At 47.6% G+C, this 21136-nt stretch overlaps 1 protein-coding gene and 1 long non-coding RNA gene across 11 annotated transcripts in view; both read right to left on the reverse strand.

The window, feature by feature from the left end:
* The window catches only part of dst (dystonin), a 128759-nt gene extending 107652 nt beyond the window's left edge, over window positions 1-21107 (reverse strand). For 2 of the 10 annotated variants that reach the window (XM_049007799.1, XM_049007789.1), the window contains exons 1-4: window positions 20198-21086; window positions 19803-19837; window positions 19143-19328; window positions 8480-8693 (exon numbers count right to left, since the gene is read on the reverse strand). In XM_049007799.1, coding sequence (XP_048863756.1) covers window positions 8480-8693; window positions 19143-19328; window positions 19803-19837; window positions 20198-20381 — 619 coding nt within the window. In that variant the 5' untranslated portion in view covers window positions 20382-21086. Of the gene's footprint in view, window positions 1-6701; window positions 7045-8479; window positions 8694-8986; window positions 9344-19142; window positions 19329-19802; window positions 19838-20197 lie in introns of those variants that run through there. The other 8 variants (XM_049007802.1, XM_049007803.1, XM_049007790.1 and 5 more) reach the window with 8 other exon arrangements.
* Window positions 10535-11897, reverse strand: LOC125738637 (uncharacterized). The gene is made up of 3 exons (XR_007396878.1): window positions 11434-11897; window positions 11310-11340; window positions 10535-11123 (listed from the first exon to the last, which is right to left on the reverse strand). It is a non-coding gene; the product is annotated as an uncharacterized LOC125738637 (long non-coding RNA).
* Window positions 21108-21136: the final 29 nt, after the last annotated feature.

The raw sequence follows: 21136 nt of genomic DNA on the forward strand, positions 1-21136 counted from the left end.
AAAGCACCAGTGCCGGCTCTGCCGTGGCAACCAGCCACCAGGTCACCTGCGCGTCACATGACTAAGATCGCCGCCACTGGAACACTCTGATAGATTAGAACAGCGTCTCATCGCCCGCCAAGGCAGAAGCTGACTGCAGGATTTCCAAGTCCTGGAGCTACTTGCCTGCAGAGAAACATAACAGTTTGCCAACCACAATTTATTTATTTCAGGCCCCCCATACTCTGAAACAATTGGGGGTTAAGGGTCTTGCTTAAGGACCCAACAGTGACATCACTCTGCCAGCTCTGTGATTTGACCCAGTGACTCCCAATCACAGGCACAGCGTCCCAGCAGGCTGAGCCACACTCCCCCTCCATAAAGGGATCCGTGGGAAGTGTCTCGTTCCGTCTCTTTCCGTCTGCTGGGGCAGCGAGAGTCATAAGCTGATCCAAGGCTCATACCCAAGTCGGTCAGAACTCAAAAAACAGGATGGATCCACCCAGATCATGAAGATGGAGCCAAGAAGATCCAGAATGGTGACAGAGGGAAAGAATTCAAGTCGTGGACAGAATATTCCTCATTATGAAACCTAGAAGACTGTGTTGAGATAACTGAAAGCAAGATAACTGAAAGCGAGATAACTGAAACCGAGATAACTGAAACCGAGATAACCGAAACCGAGATAACCGAAACCGAGATAACCGAAACCGAGATAACTGAAAAAGCCATCGACTTTAAATCCAGGGAACAAATAATTCAACTTAAAAAAAAATCAATGTTTAAAAATACATTTTCTAAATAAGAAAAAATGCTGACATTGGTTTTATATGAAATTCAACTGAAAAAACTAAGAAAAAATATATTAAAAGTACAAATAGTAATAAATATACTGTTTAAAGATGTAAGTGTGTGGCTCTGTGGCCCTTCACACAAACCCCGGCATGGAAATCGGAGGAAATCCACAAGAAACAATCTCTCAAAATGCTAATGAGCTCCCCCCAAACAAGGCGTTCAGACGGACACGTCGGGGGCACTGCACCACCATGACACTCAGCGAGATTTACAGTGGGGCCGACTGGGAGAGGGGGCCGGCCCCAGGCCAGGAGGGGCCCTAGGTAAAGTACAGGACCGGACCCCCTCCCCCCCCAAGGGCCGTGATGCCGAGAAGGGGGGCGTTTGATAGGCAGGCAGGAAATAACAGGACGTTCCCCGCATCACTCAGAGTTTGGTGAGTATTAAGCAGATCCCAGAAGTAGCGAGGACAAAGGGCACTAACCTAGAAAAAGAACATTCCGGAAGGGATCATAGAAAAACAATAAGCAGCCGGTCAATAGGACTGTGGAGCTTCTCCAGCTCTAAAGCAGAGGTTCCTGACAGTCCCTTGGAGCGGCGATCTATCAAGGCAGCGGGAGAATACGAGCCAGCTCGCTCCCACACACTGCCACACCCACTCCCCATAAATCTCATACCTCCACAAAGCCGCCCACATGGGGGCCCCTGAGAGGTCACGCCGCCAAACCTGGGGGCCCGGACGGACGGCTGGGGCCACACACCAGAGGCTCGGCCTCTACTCCTGTCGTGATTGGTTAAACAGCCAGGGCCGGTGCGCTGTAAGGCATGGGGCGCTCCCTCCCGGCCCACATTTCTGCTCAGGAACACAGAGCCCCCCCAGCCAATCACATTACTGTCTGTGACGAACTATGACCAAGATATTACAGGGATAAAAACGGACCCCCCTCAGGCAGTCTGTGAGTCCTTCACTCTGGGGGAGGAGTTTAAACAGAGAAGCACTTTCAGACAAATCAAGATGGTGAACTTGAAGGAGGAGCATGATGGCTGCATAACAGCGGTGACAAGGCACAGGAGCTCCCCCCTCCCCCCCTACACTGATGACCTGCACACTCAACCACCCCATGCAGGCTATCGCATATCACCAGCAATGTCAACACACTGACGCCAAAACCCGCCACAGCCGTCCCGACAGCAATTCTGCATCACGTGAATTGTGCTGATCCGAGCGGAAAGAGCCAGACGGCCCCCACAAACCCGCTGGTTAACAGACGGCCCCACAAACCCGCTGGTTAACAGACGGACGCACAAACCCGCTGGATAACAGACGGCCACACAAACCCGCTGGTTAACAGACAGCCACACAAACCCACTGGTTAACAGACGGCCACACAAACCCGCTGGTTAACAGACGGACGCACAAACCCACTGGTTAACAGACGGCCACACAAACCCGCTGGATAACAGACGGCCACACAAACCCGCTGGTTAACAGACGGCCACACAAACCCGCTGGTTAACAGACGGCCGCACAAACCCGCTGGTTAACAGACGGACGCACAAACCCGCTGGTTAACAGACGGCCGCACAAACCCGCTGGTTAACAGACGGACGCACAAACCCGCTGGTTAACAGACGGCCGCACAAACCCGCTGGATAACAGACGGCCGCACAAACACGCTGGTTAACAGACGGCCGCACAAACCCGCTGGTTAACAGACGGCCGCACAAACCCGCTGGTTGACAGACGGATGCACAAACCCGCTGGTTAACAGACGACCGCACAAACCCGCTGGTTAACAGATGGATGCACAAACCAGCTGGTTAAGAGATAACCAGACAAACCAGCTGGTTAAGAGACAACCACACAAACCCGCTGGTTAACAGACGGACACACAAACCCGCTGGTTAACAGACGGACGCACAAACCCGCTGGTTAACAGACGGACGCACAAACCCGCTGGTTAACAGACGGAAACACAAACCCGCTGGTTAACAGACGGATGCACAAACCAGCTGGTTAAGAGACGGCCACATAAACCCGCTGGTTAACAGACAGACGCACAAACCCGCTGGTTAACAGACAGACGCACACACCCGCTGGTTAACAGACGGAAACACAAACCCGCTGGTTAACAGACGGCCATACAAACCCGCTGGATAACATACGGCCGCACAAACCCGCTGGTTAACAGACGGATGCACAAACCAGCTGGTTAAGAGACGGCCACATAAACCCGCTGGTTAACAGACAGACGCACAAACCCGCTGGTTAACAGACAGACGCACACACCCGCTGGTTAACAGACGGATGCACAAACCAGCTGGTTAAGAGACGGCCACACAAACCCGCTGGTTAACAGACGGCCGCACAAACCCGCTGGTTAACAGACGGATGCACAAACCAGCTGGTTAAGAGAGGGCCACAGTAGTTAACAGACACCAGTACAAGCCTGCTAGTGAACAATCACTAGGAGAAACCCTGTTTAACAGCTGCCATCATGCCAGACATTCGTCTCTCCTAACGAGCATTAAGGCTGGAAGTAAACGATGGAAACATAGCAGTGCTGGTGGGATACTGTGAGAACAGGCTGCTTTGTTGGAGAACAGCTGCCCCACTGTCTCGGAGTCACTGATTCACACAGAGAAACGTTTCAGGAATGCTTCAGCAGCGAAATGTTTCATAACTGCTGTTTATCACTTGAGTTTTAGGTAATTGTCAAAAAATGTTTTAACTGCCTTTATCTGTTCTATGACAGAACATATAGGAAATGACGTACTGCGAACATGGGCCTTGCCTCACGATGTGTTACATTTTCTATTATATATTCATCATTCCAGACTAAATAAAAACTCATTAGCTCTGCAGAAGTAAGTCTCCGTTCAGTGGTGATGGAGTACACACCTTCAGGAGACCTTCAGAAGCATGTGAACACTGGTTATCTCAGCCATTTCAGCAGAGTCACGCCTACACGACGCTCAGGTGCCCAAAGATAGGCTCCCAGAATGTCTCGGGAAAAACAGCTCAGACGCAGTTCACAGTCCTATATCGCCTAAAAACTCCCACTGTCTCAGAACCGACATACCAGGTGAAGTAAGTTTCCCACAGATGTGGAAACACTCTGATACATTTCCTGTCAGCATCTCAGGCAAACAGCAGCTTTCCAGAACAATCGGACACAGAAACGGGATTTTATACAGCAAATACTGACATGACCCCCTGAAATGCACTGGAATGAAGTGCCGCTTCTTGTGAGCCAAAACATCAATTTTGACATGACAGATTAAGCGGCCATTTTGCAGGAAGGCCCATGACATGGCAGCAAGCTTCGAGGTATTATTTTTGAAAGACCAGTGCTGACTGGTAAGACACACACTGGTCTATCTGCTGTTCCAGAACAACTTGTACGGGGGGTGGGGGGGTTGGGGGCTCACACGAGGGGAAGCTGATGTTCAGTGTCCCACGGGACACATGGTTATTGCAGCGCCTTGCAGTCTGAAGCTTCAGAGAAAGACGCCTTTTACAGGAGACACACACACACACACACACACACACACACACACACACACTTCACTTAAACGATAAAAATAAATGGAGAATAACCCTCAGGCCTCATTGTTCTTAAAACACGCACAGAGTGACAGCCATCGATCGATGGATGGATGGACCTATCGATCTGTGACGCCAGGCTGAAAGGAGGCCGCCCAGTGAGGAGCAGCCTTTCCCAGCACAACCCCCCCTCACCGCACCGTGCGGCCATTGCTGTGATTCAGCATATTGTTTATGCCTTCGCTCACCCCTCTTCTAAACTAGTTTTTGTTGTGGTTTTCAGGACTCATTCACACAAAAGGTAATCGCCCCCATGTGCTCTTCCTCTTGGTCCATGTACACACACACACACACGCACGTGTAGGGTATACCTATCCTTATGGGGCCCGCTCATTCACTTCTATGGGAAAAATGCTAACGCTAACTAGACAACCTTAACCCCCAACCTGCCCTAACCATAACCATAAGTAACCAAGCAAAATACAGGAGTTTTTAAGGGACAAAAACTGATATTTATCATGTTATGGGGACATTGTGTCCCCATAAGGATAGGTATACCCGCTCACACACACACACACAGAAACACACACACATAAGCGCTTGCTTGCTTCCTGGGGAAGGTACGGCCCCCGAGAACCCTCTCTTCGGAGATCACCTTTCCAACGTGGGTACCTATTCCATGCGCTCTAGGGACTGTTCGCATCTCCTTGTTCCCAAAATCTGCACCACGCTTGCCGAAGGTGGCTTCACACTAACTGCTCCAGCTGCATGGAAAATGGAAATGCTCCAAAAGACTCCAAGACTTCAAACTCCTGTCACGTTGGATGTGTTTACGTGCTGTTAAGGGTTTTAAAACTTAAATTAGGTTCAAGTAATTGGTTTCAAATGCTGTGTTACTTGTTTCATTGCATGCTTTGCTGTCTCTGTTTATGCCACCATTTCCTGATCTTGATCCTCAAATGTAGTGAAATAAGTGTATATGACAAAATGACACAAGGCTCTCCTAGGTGACGCGGCAGCTGATAGGAGGATGACACTGGGCACAGGAAAGTCCCCGGAGTGTGAAGGGGAACGCCGTACAGTCCTGCCAGGAATGACACCCCCCTGAGAGACAGGAATGCATCCCATCACGCGGGATGCAGCCCAGCATAAACAGATGCTTCTCACCCGGCACGGCCGTGTGGAAACGCAGCATATTTGCCCAAACACGGCATTTATTTTTGCCAACTGAATCTCCTGTCTTAACAATCCACTTTTCCACTCATGTGATACCACCCCAACCCCCAAGCCCTCCCTGCCCCCCGCCCACCCTCTATGTTATTAGCAAAGAGCTTACAGGCCACCCTACAAACATCCTCATGGCAAGTTGTGGTGAGATTCACTTAACTACAAGGTTTAATAAGTTATTCTTCAAAAAGTCATACATGGTACCACGTGTTTATAAGTCACAGATGTAACAGGGTCTTTCCAGGGAGCTTAAAGGTACCACAGGCACAGGAAAAATGCTACTGCGCTCGGCGACTCCTGCAAACACATTCCATGACGCTGCATCACATTGTTCCATTAGATTTCAGTCCAGGAAGCTGAACTTTGGCACTGGTGACAGATTGCAAGTTACACCATCAACAGCTGAGAAATGCAGCAGAGCCTGGACCAGAGACCAGTTAGGGCCGCTGCGGGAAGCCGGGACCACTGGTCACGTGTGAAACTTGGTGTGGTGGGATTCCCACAGCCGAAATATCAGCAAGGAATGGCTGGCACCCGCCGGGCGAGTAAAACCAGGGCCTAAAATCACCTCCATCGGAGTTTCCATCGGACCTCGGGCAGCCAGTGTGTGATCGGGTGACGTCATGTTAGCCTAACGGAAAGCTTCAGCGCGAATGGATGACAAGAGATACTAATGCCTTTAGCGGCTTTCCCGTAACCATGGGCTGGTAGGCGGCCGACCACATCTAAGCCCGACTGAACACTTCAGCAGATACCGTTTTTAATGTCGAACCTCACAGGCACACCGGACTCTCCCTGAAAATCAAAACTACAGCCGGTTGCTCCTTATTAATGCATTTAAGAATCCGCGTTTTTTTTCCCGAAAAACAAAAAATAGAAAAAACCCTTTGAGCAGGCTGTCTAAATAAGACTATTGCTAAAATAACGTTAATATGAAATATTACCAATCACTAAACAACCACAAGTAATCATAGGTTAATGACTCAGAAAAGGCTTCTTAAAGTATTATTACTTTTGACAGCAATCTGTCCTGTCAAAGCGAGATTGGGAGGCGCCCGAGCAGCTCTCACTGAAAACCACGACTGAGTAATAACGGCGCTTCGGGAATAATAATTATTATACTGCTCCTATAGCCATGCGCGCCCTGCAGTACCTTTATAGCGCTCCAGCACGTCCTCGTACGCCTGCAGGTAGTCCCTCTCGTCCGCCAGCATGAAGGCGGCGGCCGGTATGAAGTGAGCCATAGCAGGGCGGCGGGTGGGGCACGCCGGCTTCGGGACAAGGGCTGGAGGAGGCTCGGGTCTGCGCCGCGGAGGGACGCTGCTATTAAAGGAAACGCCCCGCTCTGTCCCCCCACGCCTGCCCCGGCCGTCAGCCTCCAGCAGTGGAGACTTCCTCTCTGGTTTCATAGGAGAAGTCAGCCGTGCGCCCGGCTTCAGCAGGGGCGGGGCGGTGTGGAGGTCTGATGAATGCCATCCCATATTGAGCGCTGGGGCGCGTTACCACGACTGCGCGTCCCCGTAGCCCAGCGACAGCCCCCGACAGCCCCCCTCTTTTTAAAAACGCAGGACGCCGCAGGACATAGTTTGCCGACAACGCTGGGCGTTATGCTGATTTCCAGCCTATTATATTCCGTATATGCCTTTACAAATATTGGATTTATATTAATTAGCCCATGGTAAGTGCACACGTGCGTATATTTACATTCACAGCGACAAACGGGCACTTCTTGTGTCAACGTGAACGGCCACACTTGAGGCTTGAGACATTTTTGCTTGACTCATGTGCTTAGCAGCCGGACATTTTAAACGCACCGAGACATTTCTATGTGTGTCCTGTGCGGCTCCACATGTGTCGCCATGGGCTCCGTGGAGGTCCTAGCGCCCCCCATCAGCTCCCCTGTCACCAGGATCCAGCATGACCGGGCATTTCCCTAAGACCCACACCCCGTGTGCATGCAAACACACTGCCCACTGCTTCATTTAATTTTTTAATCAAATTTAAATATATCACTTGCTGTGTTCATTTGTAAGCAGCGCAGTTTATCCTCCAGAATAGTCACGATTCAAAAACGTGCGCCATAGTTTCAGTGTTGTGGGGAAAAAAGTTTAAAATAAATCCGTATAGGCTATGCATTCCTGACGTCATGTAGTTCAGCTGGATGTTTACCACAGTCTGTTCTGACTCATCATAAAGCGCACGTTTCTCAATAATAAGGGTTACATTATATTATTGTATATGCTAATATAACCTCATATTCGATAAAGTCAACACTCCGCTATAATAAAACTACACATTTGTCGAAAGAGCACAAGGTCCTGGACAGATCCACGTCCCAGTGTGGGCTAGCCTTCAGGTACCAATCTGACACACACCTCTAGTATAAAGCGATAGTTTCTTTGAAAGCAGCACATCGTCTGTTTATGTTGTGATATGTTATGTTATGTGTATTTGATTAAACCAAACCAAACCAAAAGTTCCTCCAGATGTCACTAGCTAACAGTTGCAGTTTTCCACACTTTCTATTCACCGCTAAATTGAACAGGAAATTGAAGATAAAATGCAACCGACTGTGCTACAGGTCAAGGCGCGACGTCTAAACGAGGGATCCCTTACGGCCATGGGCTCCGCTTATTGCACTTGGCATTCATTTGTATATTTAACTTTTTAACAGTTAGTAATAAACACAAGCGAGTCGACTACTTTAAACGCTACACAATAAGCCACAACATCCCGAAGCTCCGAATGACCACCTACTCAGTAATAGTACATTTTTCCGGGTCGAAACATAACCAGACAACAAGCAGTAATGTCGCCAAAAATCAGGATTTCAGCAATAACAACTGGAAAACGACGGCAAAAATCATTTTGCCAATAACAGTCACACAAAATATGCGTCCTATAATAAAGCAGGGAAATGTCGGCACTCACCGGCGATCCTGAGTACGGCTCTCTCGGCCGGATCCAGCACCGATCCACCCTGGATCTTTCTCTTGGACCGCTCGTGTCTCGGCAGGTTCCAGGGCAGTGTGTCCCCGGGCGCTGGCGACGCCGAGCCCGACTTGAAACTGTAATCATCCTCGTCCGAGAAATCTGCCGATGAGGACATGGAGCAGCGGAGGGAAGCGTTCCCGGAGCCCGAGCTCTGCAGAGACAATAGAAAGGAAAAGCCGCTGCCTGTTTCCCCTCTCGTCAGAAATATGACAACACAGTCCCGTGAATGGGGGCAGTCATGCGTGCTTGTGCCGAGGCTTTATTCTCGCCAGGGTGCGAGAAAAGCTCCAAAATTCATGCACATGAGTTAAAGGCTACGGCCTGTAGTCAAACACAAGCTCCCGATAACCCGCGATCAACATAAAATGCTAAGAAGCCCGAGAAGCAGCCGCTGGTGGGATGGATTGAATGTGGCTCCCACGGCAGGACTGGACCCGGACTTACCGCTGTGTACATGGTGGTGCGCGGCGCAGAGCCCAGATCAGCGCTCCGGCTGCCGGTTAGACAGAGGCACCGTGCCGATGTGTCATGCCGCCTCCCCCGGCAGAGCCACACCCTTCTGACAATGTAATATTCCCACACCGGCCCTTTGCTGTCTGACAGCCAGGTCCAGATGATGCCAAATCTCCCGGAGAAAGCGGGCGCTTCGGCCAAGAGAAACCCGATTTAAAATGCGCAGCAGCGCCGGACTCGGCGGTTCCGTTCCGACGCGCCTCCCCCAGACTATCCGGTGTCTGTCTGTCTTGTTTTTTTTAGCATCGGAAATCCAATCGCAATTCCAAGCAGCGCTATTCTCCTTTGTCGATCGGTAGCCCTATGATGCCGAAGGGCGCGGATGTTTATGTTGTCATGAGGCAGAGAGGATTCGCATGCAATACAACTGCTATAAGGAGAACGGCGTTTGATAGTAATAAGTGCTGATTTCAATGGTTATTTGTGGTTTTAGCTACTCCCGTTTACATACGGTACATAGACAGCTGAAATCACACGCGTTAATTGCAGACGCGTTTTCAGACCGCATGGATCACTGTAAAATAAGTGATGATGCTGGATAAAAAACGGGAAGGCGGACATGGCGGGCACGTTAAACCTATGAAGGCAAGTCGGGTGTAGCCGCCTAGGTACGGGACGAGCCCTGCTAACCGGTGACGCAGGAGGGTAGTCCTTTAATGCCCTGCGGACCAAACGTGCAATGATGAATCATTCCGGCTGTCTGGATTTCTTCTTTATGACCATAGCGGTACCTGCACTTATACAAAGTGGCCACCTGCATAAATCTGAAATATAAGCAATCCGGTCAGTATTGAATGTGCAGCTGAATCAGATCTGTGGTCGCACGGCAACAAGTGTTACCGCCCGAAGCACTGAAAAGCAACGGTAACCTTAACTAGTCCATTAAAAGCCCAGGTTCGTCTGATTTGTTCGTATCTGATCAGACACTGATATTCAGGGTCATAATCTTCCATGAGAATAACACGGCACCGGCACTGATACACCGTCAGCTTTTGCGTAAATTTAAAATCACATTTATATTTTACACATTTATATTATACACTATTTGAAATTAAAACAGATTTTTTTCCCCATTCAGCTGTTGACAGTAAATCACTGCTGTTCTTGCCAGTGAATTTCAACAGAGGTTGTACTATACATATACTATTACATTTGTATGTGGTCCAGTGTTTGCATTGACTCTGTAAAACTGTAACATTACAAAATTAACTCACCATTACACAATCACACCATTCATCTGCAGCTGTAAGCAGGGGTATAAGGAGGCCACTCATCTTGGAGGTCAATTCAAACCTCGACACATGAAAGAGAACAGCGCTTTCCATCCAGTTACATCTGCATTCTGCTAAACAGGCTGCACAGAGTCCCGCTGAGCTGTGGCCTCAAAGCCACATTCCCAGGCTGAGCCAGTGGCTTTGCTGTGGTTCCTCCCAAACTGAAAACATGGCAACTAGGGAGTGAAAATTTAGTTATCAGTACTTCAGCATTTCTTATCTGCTCAGATCAGTGCCTCTAGGCTTCTCCTCTGGTCTGCTCAGTGCCTCTAAGCTTCTCCTCTGGTCTGGTCAGTGCCTCTAGGCTTCTCCTCTGGTCTGGTCAGTGCCTCTAAGCTTCTCCTCTGGTCTGGTCAGTGCCTCTAAGCTTCTCCTCTGGTCTGCTCAGTGCCTCTAGGCTTCTCCTCTGGTCTGCTCAGTGCCTCTAAGCTTATCTTCTGGTCTGCTCAGTGCCTCTAGGCTTCTCCTCTGGTCTGCTCAGTGCCTCTAAGCTTATCCTCTGGTCTGCTCAGTGCCTCTAGGCTTCTCCTCTGGTCTGCTCAGTGCCTCTAAGCTTCTCCTCTGGTCTGCTCAGTGCCTCTAGGCTTCTCCTCTGGTCTGCTCAGTGCCTCTAGGCTTCTCCTCTGGTCTGCTCAGTGCCTCTAAGCTTCTCCTCTGGTCTGCTCAGTGCCTCTAAGCTTCTCCTCTGGTCTGGTCAGTGCCTCTAGGCTTCTCCTCTGGTCTGCTCAGTGCCTCTAAGCTTCTCCTCTGGTCTGGTCAGTGCCTCTAGGCTTCTCCTCTGGTCTGGTCAATACCTCTAAGCTTCTCCTCTGGCCTGGTCGGTGCCTCTAGGCTTCTCCTCTGGTCTGGTCAGTACCTCTAAGCTTCTCCTCTGGCCTGGTCAGTGCCTCTAGGCTTCTCCTCTGGCCTGGTCGGTGCCTCTAGGCTTCTCCTCTGGCCTGGTCGGTGCCTCTAGGCTTCTCCTCTGGTCTGGTCAGTACCTCTAGGCTTCTCCTCTGGTCTGCTCAGTGCCTCTAGGCTTCTCCTCTGGTCTGCTCAGTGCCTCTAAGCTTCTCCTCTGGTCTGGTCAGTACCTCTAAGCTTCTCCTCTGGCCTGGTCAGTACCTCTAAGCTTCTCCTCTGGCCTGGTCAGTGCCTCTAGGCTTCTCCTCTGGTCTGGTTAGTGCCTCTAGGCTTCTCCTCTGGTCTGGTTAGTGCCTCTAAGCTTCTCCTCTGGCCAGGTCAGTGCCTCTAGGCTTCTCCTCTGGTCTGGTCAGTGCCTCTAAGCTTATCCTCTGGCCAGGTCAGTGCCTCTAGGTTTCTCTTTCCCAGAAGCACCACAATTGTCTGTGTGTTGCATTCATTTGATGTTATTAGCATGATAGGTACAGATGAGTTTAACACCAATTATCTCCCTCTCCATTTTATAGCAGCAGACCAATGGCCACACATCAGTTCCCTGGCCCTCTTAATCAGCCACAGCAGTGACAGGCAGCCTCATGCATGAATCCACATCCACCCTAAAACAGCTCTTTCTGAAACCCAGACAGTCAGAAGTCATCCATTCAAATCCTGTATTAACAAGCTAAATACCTGTTTCTTATGACCAACTTACCTTCCATGTAAAGATGAAAATGCAAAACTGAGTAATGGGACCTTATAATATCAGTTAGTGATGGAAATGAAATTATATCTGCACTAAAAGTAAGTTAATCTTTAGTTAGGAACGCTGTGACCCTGGCATGTTTAACCGGTATCTTCATTAAAGACCATCCAGAAAGAAACTGCCATGCTGCACTCAGGACGCCTTCTGTCACTGATGATTTCTGTCAAAAAATTGTTTCGCCTTCACTGATTAACGGACACTCTCAGACTTGTATGGGGGGGAGAACAAAGGGCGAGGAGGGAGGCGCCCGCGGCATGCAAGCGGGGCCGCCCTCCCCTCATCCTGTTTGCCCAGGGTCTGCCCACCCACCTGCACGCCACCAAACAATGACATTGTCACAGATCCAACCTCACGCAGGAAAGCCATTAGTCGATCATGACCAATCACATCGAAGTACACAAAACTGTAGGCTGTGATTATAAACAGGTGCACTGTGTGAGTTTAACACTGAATTATAATAGGCAGAGTACTTCATAACTAATCCTGAATCTCCGTTATGAAACACTTCAATAGCCTTCATTCTTTTTTGTAAATCCCTCTTATTTGCATGATCTCATTTCAGTACTAAAAATGAAGCAGAACAGGTTACAGATGGGAAAAAAAAATTCTGGCAGTTTCCTTTTTACCACTAATGTGACAGACTCTCCTGAAATTTAACACACGGCTATTACCTAATCAAGATATACGAGTTTTCCATTCATCGTTTTAAGCCTATGCTGTTAAATAAGGTGAATGATAAATATGTAGGTCTAGCAGTGGGGTTCCCGGGCATCTCAGTAACACATAAGTGTTACACACAGCCATGGAAAACGAGAGTTGGAGGAAGTCAAACACATGGTACTGGACTGATCCACTAACCCACGGGTAGGCAGCCCTGCTCCTGGAGTGTCAGGATCCAGAGCAGGTTTTCCATCCTACCTGGTCTCTGATGAGCCACACCTGATCTCAGGCCAATAGCAACTCATCAGGTAGGATACAAAACTTGCTGGATACTGGCACTCCTGGATCAGGGTCACCTACCCATGAACTAACTCATCACAGCGTGACGTTATACCAAATTCTCACTAGATGGCGACCAAGTGCAGCCCATTTACCCCACAGCACAGTCAGGAACAGACATGTCGCTCAGCTGCGAAGAGACAATTAATTCCCTCTTCTTTACCATATACTGGGTATACGGCAAAGGATGCTGGGTAAAATGTGTGAAACTGAAAAGTTTTGTAAAAAGTATACATTCATATGTTCAACTACTTTTGAAGAAAGTACTAGAAGACTCTGATGAAACATGGACAATATCATGAATGCCTACAGGTCGAGCTGGCGCCCCCTGTAGTAAAGGAGGTCCTCAGGTCAGGCCGCTACAGCATTCCCATCAAAATGTCACTTATTGCTAAAAACTAGATTCAGCCAAACATAAAACTACATTAAAAAAATATATTTCACGGACTTTCACAGAAAAGCTTAATGACCACTTCTTAATGTTAAATTTGCTTAATATAATACACCCTATATATCAAGTTTAGGTTAAGTTTAATCATACGTTAAATGTGGATTAGCTGCAGAAAGCTTAGCTGTACACACTGCAGTAACGAAATATGTTACTGTGATTTAAAAAGAGTTTAAACATCTATGTCTTTCAGGATTGTGTTAAAATCTGTTTATGTATTCAGTGTCTCAAGGAAAAAAGTGTGGTTAATCTATGGCTGCAGAATATTAAACAGCAAATGTCAAAATCACAATCAGCACTGAAGCTTGTGCTAAATTTATTTTCCTCTGGGAGCATCAAAGAAATTGTAGGAACTAAACCTTATCATAAAAATAGCATTTTTGCTCATGAATATAAACACACATCAAGAAGACACTGATATTTCAAATAATATGCAGAACATTTGCAGATAATATGCAGAACTGCTGTTAAATAATCTTAAATGAAATGGATGCACACTGAACAATGAAAGACTAATACAGTGACAGTATATGACGGGAAGCAGATGGTGTGACAAAAGTGAAGTGGGACCATGATTTGTAGAATGTCACTGCTGTTCAGCCAGGCGAACCTGCATTTACCTGTTAGCAGGTCACTGCTGTTCAGCCAGGCAAACCTGCATTTACCTGTGAGCAGGTCACTGCTGTTCAGCCAGGCAAACCTGCATTTACCTGTGAGCAGGTCACTGCTGTTCAGCCAGGCAAACCTGCATTTACCTGTTAGCAGGTCACTGCTGTTCAGCCAGGCGAACCTGCATTTACCTGTGAGCAGGTCACTGCTGTTCAGCCAGGCAAACATGCTTTTACCTGGTAGCAGGTCACTTCTGTTCAGCCAGGCGAACCTGCATTTACCTGTGAGCAGGTCACTGCTGTTCAGCCAGGCAAACCTGCATTTACCTGTTAGCAGGTCACTGCTGTTCAGCCAGGCGAACCTGCATTTACCTGTGAGCAGGTCACTGCTGTTCAGCCAGGCGAACCTGCATTTACCTGTGAGCAGGTCACTGCTGTTCAGCCAGGCGAACCTGCATTTACCTGTGAGCAGGTCACTGCTGTTCAGCCAGGCGAACCTGCATTTACCTGTGAGCAGGTCACTGCTGTTCAGCCAGGCGAACCTGCATTTACCTGTGAGCAGGTCACTGCTGTTCAGCCAGGCGAACCTGCATTTACCTGTGAGCAGGTCACTGCTGTTCAGCCAGGCAAACCTGCATTTACCTGTGAGCAGGTCACTGCTGTTCAGCCAGGCGAACCTGCATTTACCTTGCAAGCATCCAGGGTGGAAAAGCACTTACATACATACATATAGTATCAGGAAACAGTCTGGACACAGCAAGCTGCCTACAAAGGAGAGTGATGTTGTCACTCGCGGGACCTGGCCACCATAGCTAGACACAGTAAAAATGCTTTTGGAGGAGTTTGACCAGAGAGTGAAGGAAAACCAACCAATGAGTGCTAATCATCTGTGGGACCTCCTTCAGGGCAGTTGGAAAAGCATCCCAGGAGGGCACCTCATGAAACTGGCGTAGAGGAGACAGTAGGCTCAGCCAGTCCCAGCGCGAATTGGGGTTAAGGGCCTTGCTCAAGGGCCCAATGGTGGGACCATTCTGCTGACCATGGGATTTGAAATGGCAACCTTCTGTGTCCCAACCCGCAGAGCTGCCATCCCCAACATTTGTTTTTGTTTGATACTTTTTGGTCAGTGCATAACTCCATATTTGGAACTTATAGTTCCTGTGTCTTTATTATGGGCAAGTGTGTCCAAACTTTTGACTAGTGTGAACATGTACAACATCCATCCATCCACTTAAAAAGGTCAGGGTGACCGGAGGGTCTGGAGCCTATTCCACGTTGTACTGGGCACATAACAGCAGCACACATATGCGCACACACACACACACACACACACACACACACACACACAGCTTGTGAACTGCAGGAAAATGTTATATGGGCAGGATGGGCAAACTCTACAAATGCACAAAGGTGGGATTCGAACCCCCAGCCCTGCACATTCAGGCCACCCTTTACAGAAACACGCATACACCTGTATATACACTGTATCTGCCCTGTAAGCCAGTGGTAAAGCGATGGCTATGCTGTAAGCAGCCCGGAGATACAGGGTTCATACAGCCAAGCAGGTCAGCATCAGCCTCAGAGCTCAGAGAGGGGTAATAAGCCCAGCTGGGCAGAACCAAAGGAGAGAAAGACTTAGGAGCAGAACCACCCGCCCCCCCCACTCCCCCACCCCCGTGAAGCAGATTTTCACTGATCTTTGCAGTCTGCTATTTTATGTTTCCTATCCCCAACCTTAATGTAAGCCTAGACCTTCATATGATTTAAAATAATAAACTCCATGATCTTGCTGACTGAAATAAAGGTGCCGCAGTTAGTGTGTCCCTGCACCTTGGGGTTAATACGCACCGTTCATCCGTAAGCTGAGAATTCGAGGTATCTGGAGTAAGATTACATTGGAAGCGTGTCCCATTTGCTGGGTACTCAATCCAGGTCAGTTGCAAATAGCATTGCGTACTGCAGGGCACTATGTATGCTAAATAGTTGGTGGAGCACTGGGGATGGAACACTCAGCTGGGGGGGGCACAAAGCACATTCAGTGGCTAAATGGATTCTGTTTGATACTATGACAAACAGATGCAAGTTTTTTTTTAAAAACTACAAACTATATAAAGCAGCAGATGAGGGAATTTACAAAAGTCCCCCCACCCCCCCCCCCTTATATATAGCAGGGGAAATTCAAGGGAAAGGTGTTCTGAAGGAGGAAATAGACATCAAAGGGACATCGTGCTGACATGGAAGAGCAGCATTCCCATCTGAGCTGGTGAGGAATCAGTTTGACTCATAATGCTTCTCCCTCTACATGTGCTGTAACCATGGCGATATTCAAAAATGTTACACATACACCTAGATGATAGTGTTGGGTCCTTATATCAGAAGCAGGAAGTTGGCAGGGAAACCCCCGGCTTGTTCCCTATGGCTTGTTCCCATTGTGTGAACCTATGGAAGTGTGTGAACCTATGAAAGTGTGTGAACCTATGAAAGTGTATGTATCTATGGAAGTGTGTGTATCTATGGAAGTGTGTGAACCTATGGAAGAGGTTCAAGAGAAGCATGTGGATGTGCACTGCCCTGATAATCCAGCCATCATCATTCCTCATAAAGCGGACGTGTGCACATGTAGAGAGACTCCTGGGATTAAAGGTGACGCCTCTTTCTGTAGTTTTGGTAAGTGTCTGACAGGGGACTAAGAGAACGAATCATGTGCCGCAGTAGGAGAGCAGACTGCGACCGTGTGGGTTTTCAGGGGTTACACTGGTGCAGTAACAGGGTTACAGGCACAGTGGGGAGATCATCAGCGAGAGGGGAGCAGAGATACTGTCCACAGCGAACGTCACACCATAAGGGTGAGAAATTCAGCAGAGGAATCATCTTCGTCCGTATCAGCCCCATCTCCATAACAGCTCTGCACCTGCCTCAAATGGCCTGGTAACTGAGGAAACATCCACCGAAGTACAAGATGAAATCTCTGACCATCTGAACCCAGATCAGGGCCACCGAAGAGACAAACTGATCTTCACAGCACAGGCCCCACACTGCCTTGCCTTTTCCAACTCTCACTTCCCACATCACTAAATGTCCCACATCTCCAAATGTCATGGACAATTTCTGCTTGTTTACATTCCTTACCTACCAAACCTACAAACTGAACAAGCATGCTATGATAACATTATCAAATAACCAGCTTGGCACTCATAAATCAAAATACATTAGCCTTTCGGTGTAATCTGAAATATTCCCACCACCGTCATTATGTCGAAACCCTGTTATGGATGATTGTCTGCAGATACTTGCAGATGTTGACTTTTGTTGCATGAGAAAGGGGGCGGGCTTTGCAGCTGAGATTCTCCAATCAGAATGAATCATGAAATAAGTCAGACTTTTTGAGAAATGCCAACTCACTCGCAAATGCAGCGTGGGCCGTCAGAGGAAAGAATTATGGATTCAGTGAAAGAAAGTGTGTGGGGAGGGACGCGGGGGGGGGGGGGGGGGGGGGGGCAGCCATCACGCATAACAACACTTCAGTGGTGAATCCATTCCAAACAGCATCACTGACCTATTACTTCATTTAATTTGATGGAGATGCTGGTCCAACGAGCCACATAACCCTGAAGAGAAGCCATCCTCACTCTCAGTCATGCTTCAGTTGTTCGTAAGGATCATGTGACTAAATGTTACTGTGAGCTGAGCATCCCAGCCATCTTGTTTTGTGATAGACACAGTGAGCATGTCAGCACTGGCCATCTAACTATGAAGGGCACTAAACAGCAATTAGCTGCAATGTTTAGCCGACAAGGTGCCGTGATGCCTCTGTGTGCAGCATTGGAGCCCCCCCCCCGGCAGAACTGAGGGGTGAGTCACATGACTTCCCAGGAACATCCTCAATATAATATTACTTTAGTTTGGACACTTCAGTACACGTTACTTAACCAAGATCAAAGCTAGAATGAAGCCAGACAACGTGTAAACGTGACACCCACCCACCCATCCACCCACCCACCCATCCATCCATCCATCCATCTAAACAGTACAGTGTTGCGAGTATTAGCACACATGCTATTGCAGACCTTCTGTAAACATACGGCTTTGCCCTGTATGCACTAACATCCTCCTACAATAACCTCCAATCAATAATTACGGCTCCAGTGTCTCCCCGGTGCTGATGCTGCAGGCCTCTGTGTTCCCCGTCTCTCTAAGACGACATTTCATGGAAGGAACCGAATGCAAGTTATGTTCTGCATCAGTAACCCATCAGCAATCATATTAGTCTCAAATTCAAACACAACTAAGATGTTCAAGGATCCGGAATGTCTCTTAGAAAACACAACTACTATTATTTGTGCTGGATGTGAGTGAAAGTGAGGAGACTGGAATTAGGTTCAGCTTGGGTCAGCAGACCAGCTACCTCGCAGGTACAGCTGTAACAGTATACTATATATCCTATGCAGAATTCTTTTAGAAACTCTTTTGTTTTATTGTTTAACTTCCAACAAAAACAGCTTTCATGGTATGAAACAAAACAGTACTTCTGTTGGAAGATAATATCTTATGAAATTGTTGTATACCTGAACTGTATCCTATTGTTCACAAAATCAAAATAGAAAACAGCCTCCAGCACTGAATTTTGCCCCAAATAAAGAGATTAACACGGCCAACCTCACAGACCTTCGCTGCTGCTGCGGCGGGTAAGCACTTAGCATTTTTTAAATGCCACATATTTTCCTCTGGGTACCAGCAAACACAAGACTCAGCCTGTGTGGTTGCAAAAATGGCATGATACCTAGTCCGTTAGTTTTTAGAAGAGTCTATTTGTTTCATATCTTGGTAAATTTTCATTTTAACAGTTAGCTGTGGTTTTCAGCCATTGCATTTTTGTGTTAGGCCTATCTGAAAGGGGTTAAGTACTAAGAGATATATGTAATTAATAAAAATATTAGAACATAAGCCAGTAAACAGTGCATGAATGTTTTCCTATTGTTTTTATGATAGTTACATAACTTGGAAAATAGGTACTTACCCTTCTCAGCAATAACCCCTAGATGAATGCGAAATAAACCAACATTGGCGATATTAATAGGCGCACTTTGTCACGTGTTAGTTTGATGACACCTACGGGTTTGCGTGTCGGGGTCAGCTGCACTGACTGGTAAAATTCCGGCTGGACCCTCTTCTTAACTTTGCGCTTCCTCACAGCCGACGTGTCCGCGTCGCTTTCTGGGATCTCCACCAGGGGCTTGCTCTCCTCGCTGGCTCTAAGCCGTGTGCTCCTCCTGGCATGGCGAGGACTGTGCCTGTAACCCTGTGCAAGCGCGAGGCATCGGGCAGGAAGGGAAGAGGGTCTTATAACAGAACAGAAGGGGGTCTTACATATATCTGCTATATTTTTATGTCTTGGTTATTACTTAGAGCCTATAGTCATTGCGCACGCCGTCGGAGATAAGGATCTTAAGATAAGGATACTGGTTGAATAATGCATAACGCAATTAAATGGTTCATTGAACATTAATAATAATTGCCATTTATTTTTCGCTTGTGGAGCTTTAGCCGAAAGCCACAACAATAATACGCATTTTCAGCAAATGTCGTTATGTTCCTTAGTAATCACACATGCGCAATGCGTATTCAGCAGTAAATATCGCCTTACATCACTTGAAAAGATCGTGAAACTTCAGTAGAACATTAAGTTTTGACGTTACCTAACGTTCCTTTCACACAGGGCAATGGATGTGCAGACTTACCACAATCTTGTCAAAGCAGGAAGAAAAGTATTTACCTCTGATCGAAAATGATACGTCCGTAGACCAACTTCTGGAACAAACGAAAAATGTTCTAGTATATGTAATTACGCAGCAATTGGTCCAAACATTTCTGAACAAGAAACTGTTTCTGAGCAGTTTATGTATACAGAGAATATAATAAAAACCCTATGTCGACATCAATGGTGAGATAACATTATAATTTTAGCCGGCTGGACTGGTAACAGCTGTCGCAATATGGGTCCAAACACAAATTAACATCCGCAAAAGTATAACAAGTGGATCACAAAAATCACGTGTTACAGCTATTTTTCTAAATAGGTCATAATGTGAAAACCGAAGAAAAAAGATCTTATTGTTACTGGCAGGGGTGGATTAGAGCGTCATGCCGGCTATGGAGTCTTCTACTCACCGCGGCTCCTTGAGCGTCCTGAGAAGACCGCTTTGATGGGATGCTTCCCACTCCGGAGCTTGCGGTGCCAGCAGCAGAAAAATAAAATTGTGGCGATGGTGCCAAGCAAAAGTAGCAATAATAAAAGCACGCACTGGATGCTGTATGGTCTGAGCAGGACCAAAAACGCCGCGGCGATCATCATGCGAGGCGATGTAGGGCAGCGGCCGCTGAAGGCTTTGCTCTAGATGTAAAAATACATGTTACTGTTAACACGGGTCCCTCTAGCAGCCAAGCCTCCGTCTACCCTTGAAGGTGCATCTATTTCAAAAATGCAAGCCGACAATCCATGACTCAGCAACACGGACCGAGGCACCGACCGTGTAAAAGGGGCGAGCATCTGCATCTGAGCTCAGCAAAGCGCAGCAAATCAAAAAGGTGTCAAGCCGCAGCCTGCTGACATGATCCATGGAGGATCCTAAAAGCTTCACTCGAAAGCGAAAAAAATGACCTATAGCTTACTGAAACATTAATGAAGTGCAAGTTGTCGCCCCAATCCGAGGTTGCCTACCTGCCCCAGCCTAAACGTGAAATGATGCGTTCATTTTTGGACTTTGCCAGACTGCAGTGTTCACCTACTGTACTGAAGGAGGAGCAGCGCAGCCTAACGTTTTGCATCCGTTTATTTAAATTTACCCCAAATAAAATCGGCCATTTCACTTTCGCAAACCTCTCATTGCGACGCATAAAATCGATGTCTGGTATCCCTCTAGCGTCCAAGGTTGCCCCCCCACATTAAAATTTAAAATGACAGCCTATTACTGAATAATTAATATCGACAGTACTTTCAGCATATGGATATAGCCTATATTATAAATGAGCACACTATGCATAGATTAAGGGAATTCAAAATGTAATACACGAACATCTAGCGAAATGTATCCTATCTCATATTAAATG

Source organism: Brienomyrus brachyistius, chromosome 3, assembly GCF_023856365.1.
Source record: "Brienomyrus brachyistius isolate T26 chromosome 3, BBRACH_0.4, whole genome shotgun sequence".
In the NCBI taxonomy this organism is placed as follows: domain Eukaryota; kingdom Metazoa; phylum Chordata; class Actinopteri; order Osteoglossiformes; family Mormyridae; genus Brienomyrus; species Brienomyrus brachyistius.